General features: G+C 33.5%; 1 protein-coding gene across 26 annotated transcripts in view; it reads left to right on the top strand.

Moving 5' to 3' along the window:
* LOC145987728 (uncharacterized) overlaps positions 1–13,306 on the top strand; it is a 319,042-nt gene that overhangs the window by 116,126 nt on the left and 189,610 nt on the right. The window contains exon 6 of one of the 26 annotated variants that reach the window (XM_083122348.1): positions 12,795–13,051. The exons of 22 other annotated variants lie outside the window; for them this stretch is intronic. In XM_083122348.1, coding sequence (XP_082978474.1) covers positions 12,795–13,036 — 242 coding nt within the window. In that variant the 3' untranslated portion in view covers positions 13,037–13,051. Of the gene's footprint in view, positions 1–2,705; positions 2,956–8,938; positions 9,601–9,833; positions 10,938–12,794; positions 13,052–13,306 lie in introns of those variants that run through there. 3 more of the 26 variants (XM_083122372.1, XM_083122353.1, XM_083122368.1) reach the window with 3 other exon arrangements.

The following is a 13,306-nucleotide window of genomic DNA, read 5'->3' as shown; positions in this document are numbered from 1 at the left end:
TACCCTGTGTATGGGACTGGTGGCCGCTCACCATCATGAGGAAATTGGCGAGCTACGAATTAGTAGCATTACCCAGTCATGGAAAACTACAACAAAGACTGGGGGTTCGTTATGCTGACCACACGTAACACTGTAACTGGTTGAATTATCTCCCACTTTGGCTGGTGGGAGCGAGGCTGGCAGTCAGTAGGTAAGCCCTTGCCCTCATGGGCTGTTGCACCACAGGTTATCATTTTTATTTACGTCTAGAAATGCCTGCTGCCAAACTGCCAAAGGTTTACATTGCTTTCCACAAAGCCTTAACATGATTTGCCTTTTTCAAAATTTATAATTGAAGTTTGTAAGTATGGTGCTTGTCTATTGTCAACATCAGTGTTTTTTTTTTTTTTTTTTTTTTTGTATGCAAGCAGTATGATGTCTTATTTGTTCAAAAACATGATAATGTACTCATTTATGTAGAATTAAATGTAATATCATGCAGTGCGTTGTTTTCTTTCTTTTATATACATGCAATCATTTGCATGTATTTGTGTGAATAAAAAATATATACATTTAGCCAACAATTTTAAACATTTAGTTATTGTCTAGATATTTGTAACTTAGAAATTTCATACTATTAAAATTTCAATATGTTCATTTGTATGTAGATGTATTTTTATTTAAATAATAAAATTACCATTCAAGTAAATTAACTTACTTTTCATTAGTACCCTACCTGAACTGTATGTATGTGTGTGTTGGGTAGACTTGTCTACAAGATATATTTCAAATGCGAGAGCATAGAAAAGATTGTTACACCTGTGAGCGGATATTTCTCTGCTGTGCCAAGCAGAACTGCCGAGCGATTGCGTATGTTTTGGATGTGTACTGGAATCAAGAATACCAGTTCAAGAGTGAATTAGGAGAAATCCTATTTATAATTTTTTCACCAGCTGCACTGCTATTCAGATAAAGTGGCACATTCTTCAACTGTTCAACCATGTAAAGTGTCCACTTTATGTAAGTAGGTGTGTACAACTAAGATATTGATAAATATGCTTTTGGAGACTTCAACATTTGAAGTTGTTGCATCTGTTGATCTGTACTTTGCAATCTTGCCTCAGAAGGTCCTGCGATTTTGAGTGGTGTTTCTTAGTTTTTGTTCTTTGACCCATTTCAACTTTCTTTATCAATAATCTGATGATGTTGAAAGTTGCATTAAATAACCATAATCCAATACAGCATTTGGACTCTTAGAAGGTGCATGTTATCGATGACTTTATGTGTGTAGCCAAGTGTGTTGAATGCCGAACACACAATCCCCTCATCAAGAAGTGTTCCTTTGTGAGTGTCCCTCCATCAGTTTCATATAATCAAAATACATCCTCATTGTTCCAATTAGCTGAAATAGGCTGAAAATTGATGCTCAATGAGAGAAAGATAAATGCAAAATACTGTTTGCAGGTAGAAATTCCATCCTAAGGATTCAATGTGTCATGGGTTTTCCCAACACCTTTAGATATAGATGGATATGTTGAGGTATATTTATTTACTTTCATCTCAATCAAAACTATAAGTTGAAATCTCTTTGAAGAGTTTACTATATAATAACTGACTGAATTACAATGCAGTTCCACTGTTTAATGGTGCTGCCATTATTTCATTGTCAGGAATGGGTGAGCATCCAAGCATGTGTGCAGGTTAAACTTTCATTCTTGTACGTAATTTTTAGTGTTGTTTTATTTGAATATTTCCCTTTACATAATGATTCAAATGTAGTTGCTAAATTTAATAAACATACACATATATGTAAACATGGTTAAGAAATGGCTTCACAGCCTGAACTTTGCCATGAAAAAACAAGATTAAATGAATAAATAATTATATAAATTATTTCTATATAATCTACAGCCTGTTCCCACTACGACTAATTTTGTTATTAGATAACACGGAATTGGTGGCCACATTTATGTAGAAAAAATAACTGGAAAGTAAGCAATATATCTTACCTTATTTTACAATTGAAATGCACCTTTAAAAAAGATAATGAGAAAAGAGTCCAGAAACGTGATTTTTCCATCTTTTTGGAGGGAAGATGTTGCTTAACAGTCCGAATGTAAAGAAAATGTATTTGATATTCCTTTGGACTCTGGCTACAGTCTCCTGGAGGAAAGCGTAACAACTTCTCTTGAGAGATTTCAGTCAGTGTGTTGCACCGTTGGCCACTCACCATCGTGAAGAAATTGAGGAACTAGGAATGAGTAGCATAACCCAGTCATCGAAACCTACAATGCCTGAGGGTTTGTCGTACTGACCACACATCACGCTGTAACTGGTTGGCTGATCACCCACCTCTGCTGAAGCACGTGGGAGTGAAGCCAGCAGAGTATATGTAGGTTTAGGCCCCCAAAGGTGGTTTTGCTACGCCTTTTTTTTGGGGGGGGGGGGCTTTAGCACTTACCTTCATCAATGCTGTTGAGGTTTTAGTTAAAGTGCTGATACTCTATTGATATAATCGCTTCTTCAGATGACCAACACCTGAATATATTTTCAAATATTGTGTAATGCTCCTGAAAAAAGGATCCTCTGGTTGCCTGCCTTGTGTGTTGGCAGTATTGTCAACTTGAGCACAAATATAGATAAGCATGTTGATATGAATAGAGAAAAAATAATTTAGCATTCAGAAAGTAGATCAATCAGATTGATGCTTGCTCTTATTTTTGTAGGTTTCTTTTCGCCTGGCTTCACCTCCCAACATGATGCAAGGGAAATAATCTGCCCAATTTGTAACAAGACATTTACGAAAAAGAATAGCTTCTGGAAACACATGTCTAACATTCATGGAAAGGATAGGGGACCTTTTAAATGTGTGTTCTGTGGCCAGTTGATGAAAAACAAGAACAGTTTGAATGCTCATATACATGACAGGCATAGAATGTGAAGAAATTGATAGGAAGCAATTTCACGGCATCTGATATTGTAAAGAAAGTTTCTGCTAGGCCATTGTAGACACACTGGTATTTTTATTTGTTTTTTTCTTTGAAGATTTTGAATAATATATTTCTTAAAAGTCAAAAGTTTAAATTCGTATTTTGTCATTACACCTCAGTGTGTTCCATTGTAGTAATTTCAAAGCTTTCAACAATGTAATAAGAAATAAGTGACATTGTATTACAGAAACAATCTAAATAGGAACAAAAATTAATTTTGTTGACCTTGAATAAATTTTAGCAAGTTTTTGACTAAGTTTGTATTTCTACATGAAGTGATATCAAAGTAATATACTCTTAATCTCCAAAATTGCCAGTGTACAAAACCATGTTGAGTTAATATACAACTCTATAATATATATTTCTTAGTATGATGATGAACTGTTTCTCCATACACCATGCAACACAAAGAAGTTTTGTCATTTAATGTGTGTTACTTGTGAACTGTCATTACATTTTCAAATAACAAATTCTATTATCTGACTGGAATTATTCATTTTCATGTGTTTACCTTTACAAATATACTGTTCAGTACTCTCTGAACACACAATACACACAAGTGTTGTTTGAAATAGTAGGTGGTGGAAAACCACATTCTGATAAAATATTAGCAATTTTCTGTTGGAATATGTGTATATGTTTGTTTGGACTTGATTGATTTGATTTTTGTTATTTACTTTCACTTTTGTCATGTTTGGCTAATTGCGATGTTGAGGATGAGTGATGATATGATGAAATAGACGAATGAACACTCAAAGAACACCAATGTCCAGGCTGGGATTCGAACCCAGGACCACTGGCTTGTTTGGAGTTGAAATTTCAAAACTATACTGATATATATTGATACACACACACACACGTACACATGAAAGAGGGAAAGCAAAAGGTACTAGAAGTGTGTATAATATCAGAAACGAATGAAATCTGAAAAAGTAAAATAAACTGTTATCTTGTATAACCTGACCACGTTATCACATTAGACTGAGTGTACAATGTATTGTAGGAGAATGAGAGAGGGTAGTAAGAATAGGTGTTCATATAACGTGAGAATTACAGGATGGCAGGCTTACAGGCAGGGTAGAGGAATAATAGTAAGGTGGAGTTGGGATAATGTAGAGGGTATGTTTGTATGCATGTCTGATATGTGGGCCAATTCATAATGCTTTCTAGAAGGAAGTCGATGGATTTTTCAATGCTGAAACAATCTTTAAATGTAGTGGTGTTATTGCTGTTGACATGAATGTCAATTCTGAAGAGTGGTGGTTGCTGTGTCCCGAGATATAAATCATCAGAGTGCATCTGAGGTCCCCTCAGGGACTGGTGGAATTAGCCACAGGTGTGTGAATGTGTAGGATGATTGAGATGAGGACTAGGTGGTGTTGCACTTCGTTTGCATCTGTTGCAGGAATGTGTGGAGCATGGACATATTTTGGAGCAAGATATTTCTGTCATTATTTGGGTATGTAGTTCCTATTTTCTTAAATATATATACACACACAATTAGAGATTGGCCAATGGTTGCCCAAAATGGCAAATGTTCCTCGAACATGAATGATTTTTCGACCTCCTTATTGAATATAACTAACTATATGACTGCAGTGCATTTTTACCTTTGAGAAAGAAAATGTGCATTTGCACTATGCTTTACAAAACTGGGCCTACTTGGGGGTGTAGAGGTAACATCATCTTGCTACCCTGTAGGCACATAGTGGTTTGGATCCCACTTTAAACTGTGTTCCGATTAGCCTATCTGTGGATAAAGTGGACTTAAAACGAAAACTCAAACAAGCCATACAAATTATATATTTCTTTTCATTAAAAATGACCAAATTCTGCATTATCAGATCAATAATTTTACACCAATTTATCGATATTGGTTGATATGAATAAAATACCAGTTAATCTAATGAAGGGAATAGGACAGATTTCCACCGGAGAAAGAAATTTAAATATTTCATATTCACATGTCAATCAAAGTTTGAAGAGAATTTCCTATGAAAAGCTGTTATGAATTGCAAATAGAGTGTAATAAAAATGGAACCTGTCTTCTTCATTGTTTAAGTGATTCCTGGTTCGTTCATAGCTACTTCTACTGGACTTTGCTTCATTTTTAGTATACTGATAATGTGTGCATATACATAATGAGTTTGTATAGCAATCAGAATCAATGTAGTCCTAGCATATCAAATGCCATGTTCTGTTCAGGACAAATGGTTGTGTTGGAACTATTGGAAATTGAATCTATCTGTTCTTTGTGTAAGTGATTCCTCGTTCATTCTTAGCTATTTCAACTGGACTTTGCTTCATTTTTTTCCTTCTCAGTTAAAGGGCCAATTTATATCCTTTTGTTCTTAATTTGAATTATCTTACAATCTCATCCATACCATTATGAAAATGGAAAAATGTTTTTTAACATACAGTTCATCATACATATGCTCAAAATTCACAATTCAAAGCAAGATAATTTCTTAATTCAGTGGATATGATACACATTTCTATAAGATTTCAATCACTTTTAGAAAAAGTTTTATTTTAATTTCATTTGATTTGCAGTAAACTAAAATTGAGGAAGATATTGGTATTTTGAAATAATCCTGGAACAGGGAGTGAATGCTATGTAACGATATCTGTCTGAGGATAGTTGAAGTGGTAGGTATATCTTTGTACCAAATTATTTTAGTATTAATGTAAATGAGAGGTGAGAGAAGGAACGTAAAATAAAAAATGAAAGCTTTGTATATAATTTGAATAATAGGAAGGAAAGTCAGCAAGTGGGTAGCTGATAATAGCAGTTAGTAATTTTGAAAATTGTCAGTTGATGGCAGAGTAACCCATCTTGATAATAGCAGATGCAAGTTATTTTCTTCTCATCCAGAACTCATTATTAAATACTGACTGTGCTCAAGGAATGTCCAATTTTAGAGCATTACACATTTGTTTTGTTTGTGTTTATTGAGGGTGAAGTACTTCTACGAAGGATATTCATAAAGAAATGCTTCCTGTTTAATCCGAGGACCGTTAATCACATAACGTGATTTACATTTTGAGTCGATAAATTCTCTTGCAGCTGCTTAACACCTGTGTATTAAAACCAATATGGTTGTCATGTTGAGATTGCAAAATGAAGAGTGGACTTGGTTTGAGCTGACAGGCAAGTAACAATATGCAGTGTAGCAACTGTCAAAGGGTGATATGAGTTTAGCTTACAAACATAGTTCATAATTATTGGAATTTTTTAAACAAATGCTTACTGTGGGTGGGCACGCAATGAAGAGATTAACACACTAGCACTAAAACAGCAGCTGGTATCAAGTGCTGATAAAATAATGGAATAAAGAATACATATCAATTGGGGATTATGTCGAGATATATAAGAACGTGTATCTAAAATAATTTCTCTCTCTTTTTTTAAATCTGTTTCGGTATTTTTTAAAATTGCCATTTGTGCCCTCTGTATCTGGCATTGTTTCGGAATACATCAGCTTATATTTGTCATGGAGTTGATTCATTTACCCCAAAAATTTCATGCCTAAAAACTTTGTGATACCCAATCTGGTTTTTGGTGCATCAGTGTCCAAATTATGTTCATTTGGGTATGTATTCTAGATTTGGGTGCAATTATGATAGCATTCCAGATTCAGGTATTGAGCTCCAGTAGACCCAATCAACAATAGAGTGATTTGGAGAATGGCATGAATTTGTCATTTTTATGTTAATTGGGAGGTAAAAAGCTTTCATTTCATAATGCACATGGTTACATAATTGTGGCAGAAGTTGTGAGGATGGTACACTGTGTTCACAAGCAATGTGGAAAATATTCTAGACATAGTAGCTTGAGAAGTGCCATATTGTATTTTGAGGCATGAAAGTATATTGTTGACCAAAGAAAATATTGTGAGGAATACTTTTTTCAATGTTGGAATAAAAAATATGAAATACAGGCAAAGAAGAATGCAACCAATAGAACAACAATAACAATGACAGGGTGAATTTCGGCGATTTCCTATTAAGATCATAATTCTAGGCATTCTATCGTATTCAGGAATCAGATCTTATCCTTTCATTGTGCTACACACTTCTTTTAACGTCTTTACTTTGGGATATCCGAAACAGTTCTTTCTTGATTCCTATGTTTGGTCTTGCAGACAATACTTTTCCACAAATTTGTAACTAAAACAACTACTCATATCATATTGACATTCGTTATTTCTGTCGTCTTTGGCCATGGAATATTGTTTTGTTGTGGCAGACACTTTCGGGAGACCATGTCTATTATTCTCAATTTGATTTAATGAAAAATATTTTTAAAAAGTAGCTAGGTGGGTGATGGAAAATATAAATTGTAATTATTGTAATCAATTTCAGGCCACTGATGTATTCCTTTCCTTTTTTCGTAGGTCTGCCAAAGCATCCACCACTTTACTGTGTCATATGTAATATGATCTTCTACCGAAGAAACAGTTTGGCCACTCACTTAAGAAATATTCATGGAGAGGACAAGGGACCATTCAGCTGTTCTGAATGTGGCCATGTTATAAAGAACAGAAATAGTCTGAAATATCATATGTATAAATACCACAAATCAACAAACAGTTCTTTGACACAGGAAAAGTATGTTTCCGACTCGTTACTATTAGGTTTCAAAAGTTTTTTTTTTTTTGCATGCATTTGTTCCCCCTCCCCCTTACAATTTTTTATTGAGTATACACTGGAAATTGGCTTACTTGCTCATTAATTCAGTTATTAAACTACAGATTTGAGTGGTTTTTTTTGTATGCAGAGAAATTTGTTTTTAGCTTCACTAAATACGTGCTACTTGTGAAGGTGAATGTTCCTAAGCTCTTTTCTTTTACTAAGTGGTACACGGTTTTCTGTATTGTTGCATGTAGATGTAATCACAATGGGTTGCAACATATAGGACTATTAACTCAGAAAAAAACAAACAAAAAAACAAATGCAATCAACTTCTGAATTCTGCAATTCTAGCACACTTCGGCTTTAGGGCAAGCCACGAGTTTACAACTTATCTCAGCAATCTCTTTTCCTCCCCAATAGTGTAATGGTAATGTTGTTGCATTGTAATCAAGGTCTGGGTTTGATACCCGATGGAGGTACATAGTGGTTTGGATCCCACTTTAAACTGTAGGTCTAGTCCCAATTATCCTATCTGTGCAGAAAGTGACCTTAAAAACTCGAAACCAAAGGTTTTGTCTTAGTTGCAACATGGCACTGGATCTTCCTTAGGTTTGCCAGTCTGTTGATTTCATCTAATAAAATCTGTCACCTTCATTGTCACAATTAACATAAAGATGTACAACAATCATATTTTATGATCAAAATATTTTATTGCACACACTGCACAATGCACCCATCCACTGAGATGGACATAGAACATTTATATTCACAATGATACATCAGCATGATCCATTTCGTGTGTGGTATAGTTATTTCACGTATAGAAATATGGAGATTGTGGTTATCTAGAAGGTTTAATTGCCTCTGTCTGTTATTGCATTGCCTTGTTCAAAACACATACACGCATGCATGTTCACCTGCCAATGAACACCAAGAAATGCACATTCACCTGCCAACATATTCAGACACACACAGAGTGGCTGAGTGAAAGTATGCATGTGTGTTTGCATTTTCATAGATTTAACCAGGGAAATTCTGTACAAATCTAGAAGTTTAATTTAGTTTCATACGTACACTTTTTAACTGCAAATGGAAAATCAAAAGTTCTTCATATTGATATGTACAAAGTAATGCTTATTACACTTGCTTATCTAGCACTCCCTCACGCACTGTAGAGAGTAGGACTCATTATTTTGAGAAGAAAAGTGACATTTAAGTTTTTACTCATAATTAATAAAGATTCATGACCGCAAGATATTATTAAATGTTGAAAGAATAGAATTTGTAATAATTAACTGCAGAACTGAAAACTGTTTTTATCTTTTGCTTTTTAGGTAAATCCTTTGCTGTAGCTGCACATTTTTTAAAGCAAGAACGGAAACATTACTGTCCTGTATGCCACAAGGAATTTTCAAAGAGGGAGAGCATGAGAATTCATTATACAAATATACACGGTGAAGGCCGTGGACCATTTTCATGTTCAGTGTGTGGAAGTGTTGTTAAAAACCGAAATACACTCAGGGTTCATATGTATAAACTGCATTGGAGACAGAAAAAACAAGAAAATTAGGACCTTGTGGAAGCAACTTAACATTCTTTTTTGTTAACATTGATCATGCAGATTTTTTTTTGTCTATGCAACAAGTATCAATATTGGCTATGTGCGGGTATCGGACAATACAGTACACAGGGACAATGTTCTAAGGATTATGCAGAAGATCACTTGAACATCAACTTATGTCTATTCTGTCCTACATGTATGTCTAATCTGTGCACAATTGCTAATATGATAGATGTGAATTGAGAAGTAAATTACAAAGTGTATCTTATAAATATATATTTTTTATACATGTAAACATCATTTAATTTAAACATACAGTGGTAATTTGTATTTGGAAATAAGGACATTTTTTATTGCAATATTTCTGTTCTGTCATTATTGGTAAATAATGTTACAAATTCCCATTAGAGCATATTAATAATTAAAATAGTGAAATTTATCATATCGATATAAATATTTACGATATGTGTGTGTTGCATGTATCACATTATGCATTTATGAAAAATATTAGCAAACTTTTTTCAATTGAATGAAAACCACTGCCCTTTGAAAAAGGTATGGTTGCCATAATACCATGGGATTTTTTTTTTTTTTTTTGTAAGGAAAAGTCCTTACATAAATGAAAGTGAAGTGAATTCATGTATTCATACGTACTTTTGCTTTTGTAGGTGAACACTATTATGTGGCTGCACCACAACATCGAGAAGATATTTACTACTGCCCTATTTGTGGCAAGGCTTTCACAAAGAAAGACAGTATGCGAGTTCATATAGTAAATATACATGGTGAAGGTAGAGGGCCTTTCACCTGCAGTTTGTGTGGGAAAGTGGTAAAGAATAGAAATACACTTAAAGTTCACATGTATAAATTCCACAGATAAAGGTGCTGGTAGTTTTGTATCTTTCACTAGTCATAAATATGTGAATTTTTGTGTTGAACCAAAACATAAATCTCAAGATGTGTATATAAATAATGTAATATTTATGGCTACAGGTTTTTTTGTTATAATTATATATCTTATTTGGTTTGATGCTATGGCAGCACACCCATGCATTTTAAGTAAATGAAACAAGTGTAAAAAAAACAAAAAAAAAAAAAACTCTTTAATGCATGCGATACCAGTCATTAATTAGAAACTGACCATTTGTCCAAAATGATTTTTTTTTTGTACATTTCCAATAGTTCATAATTGGAATTGAAAGTTATATTAACTGTTGAAAGATGAATTGTGTCTGCATCTGAGTGATTTTCTTTTTTGTTACTTGATGTGTCTGTTCGCCTTTCACTTGCCAAAATCCAATAGTGTTTAATTAAAGAGTGGGAAGAAATTTCCAGTTCTTGATACTTTTGTTTGCTTACATTGTATATTACATTGTTTGCTTCATACTGACAAGTTTCCAGTGGCTTTGCCATTGCACCCTCACATTGATTATTTTGACATTAGTACTATACTTGCATATATTACATCTCAAGGAAGAGGTCTTTTAAAATGGATGGAGATATAATTTTAAGTGATATTCTACTGATATTTTAATTATATTTTATTAATGTAACTTGAATGTATATTTCAAACATGATTATTCTGGAAAAGAAACTACACATTAAATTAAATCTTTGACCATAAAATTTCATCAAACATTATTATTATACCCATAGAAAACATAAGTTTACATAAAAATTTACGCTAAAAAAAAGGTACATACACCTTAAAGCTCAATCATATAACTACATTTTTGTTATATGATCCAACTTTCCATTTCACCTTGATAAATTAAATCTTTGACCATAAAATTTCATCAAACATTATTATATTATTATACCCATAGAAAACATAAGTTTACATAAAAATTGTGTTTGAATGAATTAATAAAGGAAGAATTTACACAAAAATGAATATTATTGGCATCAAATTGTACATTCTGTAAAAAAAAAGTATGAACATTTTGATGAATATAAATTTCTAGAATAGAGAAAGGGAAATTGGTATGTTCCACTTCAAGTGTTTGAATCTAATATGTGGAACAATGAGCTTCAAATTTCTCTCCAACTTGGACATTTTCCATCATATTTCTCCCCCTTTTTTTTTCCCCATCTAAAATTTTACCAGAATTTTCCTGCAGTGAGAGAAATTTGCCTTCATGTTAAAACACCGATGAGAACCAACCCATTAACAGTTCATTTTATAATTAACAAAGAATGCTTACAGTTAAGAAAATTCACTTATCTATTAAGTTCAAACTTTTTTTGTATCAATTGCAATGAATATTTAAATATACAACACTTTTGGTTTTTGACATGCTGTTGAAAAGTGAAAGTGGTTTGTGACCAGTTGTGTGCTGCTATCATTTGCATAATTAAAAGAAGCAATTTAATCTGTGTGTAATAATTTCTTATAATGGTTGTAGGATATTTAACAATATCAATTTTGTAGTTTTTGAAGGTAATAAAGAACATATTTACAATTAATGTGGTATTTTTATTGATATAATGTGCCTTGTCTAGTGAAGTTGATGAATGGAGCTTGCCATTGTTAAGTGGAATTAGAAATAACCAAAAAGTTAGTGGAATGGTTTTTTTGTTTGATGTGAAAAACAAGGAGGAGCACTATAATTTATATTTAGATCTTAACATATTCTATCAAGATTATCTTATACTCGAGTCCTGGAATTCCTGTGGAACCTAGATTCCCAAAATGTTGCATTCTTCTCTTTTGATGAAAAGTTGGAGATTGCATGCTTAGACTGACTTAGTAAATACAGTGCTCGTGAATATTAATTTTGTAGTTGGATGTCTTAAAATAGTTTCTAACACATGTTACTACTCACATTTTTAACATATATTTAGGGAATATTTAAGATCCCGCATCCAGTGGTACTCCAGTGATAAAATATTCATGAATTTTATTAGCAAAGTAATTCAAAATTCCTGTTTCCCACAAAATGAGTGTCGATTTGTATAATATTAACAAATTATATCATAATCTTGCAAAACATGGTAATTGAGACTGCATGTTTGCAGGTTTGTACCAGAAGATAAAAATGTCTCCTGTGCTTAAAGTGGGCTTACAACAAAAACTCGGACTCAAACTCTTAATGGGGTCCCTGGTTCAATACACAGTGGAGGCACACAGCACAGTGGTTTGGATCCCACTTTAATCTGTAGGTCCAGTCCCGATTAGCCTATCTCTGCATAAAGTGACTTAAAACAACAACAAACAAACAAACTCAAACTCTCAACCTGCATTGATTCTCATTGTCGCAATTAAGCCAAGAGGCAAGGTGACATAAAATAACCAAAATTGAAGTAGAAGCTGTTGTATTATCATTTGATAACTAGGGAGTAGGTGTACGTTGCCTCACAGTAAGCTAGATTCCCCTTGAGTAGGAGCAAGGCAGATATGCAAAGCATGCAGCAAGTTCTTATGAGTGTGTGTGGAATTTTGGAGACATATCTATTTTAAGTTACTACACTATTGAAATTTAAATGGCCTGCTTTAGAACTCGTGATTTAACACAAATGTCCAATAAATATAAGGCCCGCAGGTTTGTTCCAAGTCGTAGTGTTAAGTACATTTCTTTTCATTCACTGTTGCATTCATTGGAATTTTTCTTTGTTCTTTTGCTTTGTAGGTAATGGCTATTACTTCCCCTTGAGGCAGCACTTGGAGGCAAATGTTATGAACTGCAACATTTGCAACAAGGTATTCACAAATAGGGAAGGCTTGAGAACACATGTAATAAACATACATGGAACAGGACGTGGACCTTTTACCTGTTCCCAGTGTGGAAAGATAATTAAAAATAGAAACAGTCTGAAGGTTCACATGTATAGATTTCACAGGTCGATCATGATCAAGCAACCTTCTGTGTAAGGACCTGTATGAAATTAATAATGGTGTTGGATTTCAATCAAGCAATGCTTGCCATGCAAAAGGTGTTCTTTTTCACATGAATGCAAACGTTTTTATGTTTTATTTATTCTATTTAGACATTTTATAAAATGCAAGTTTAGTCATGTATACAAAGTATCCTGTATTTACTATTTATTTATTCAAATAATTTGCGTAGGCTTGTTATGGTGTCAGAAAATATGACTTGCTGCATTGCATATTGCTTTGATTCTATGGAGGATACCCAGTTAT

The sequence above is a fragment of the Lepisma saccharinum genome, chromosome 5 (assembly GCF_977018435.1).
Source record: "Lepisma saccharinum chromosome 5, izLepSacc3.1, whole genome shotgun sequence".
Lineage (NCBI taxonomy): Eukaryota > Metazoa > Arthropoda > Insecta > Zygentoma > Lepismatidae > Lepisma > Lepisma saccharinum.
Note: the sequence above shows the minus strand (reverse complement) of the source record. Positions and strands in the feature narration are given on the sequence as shown.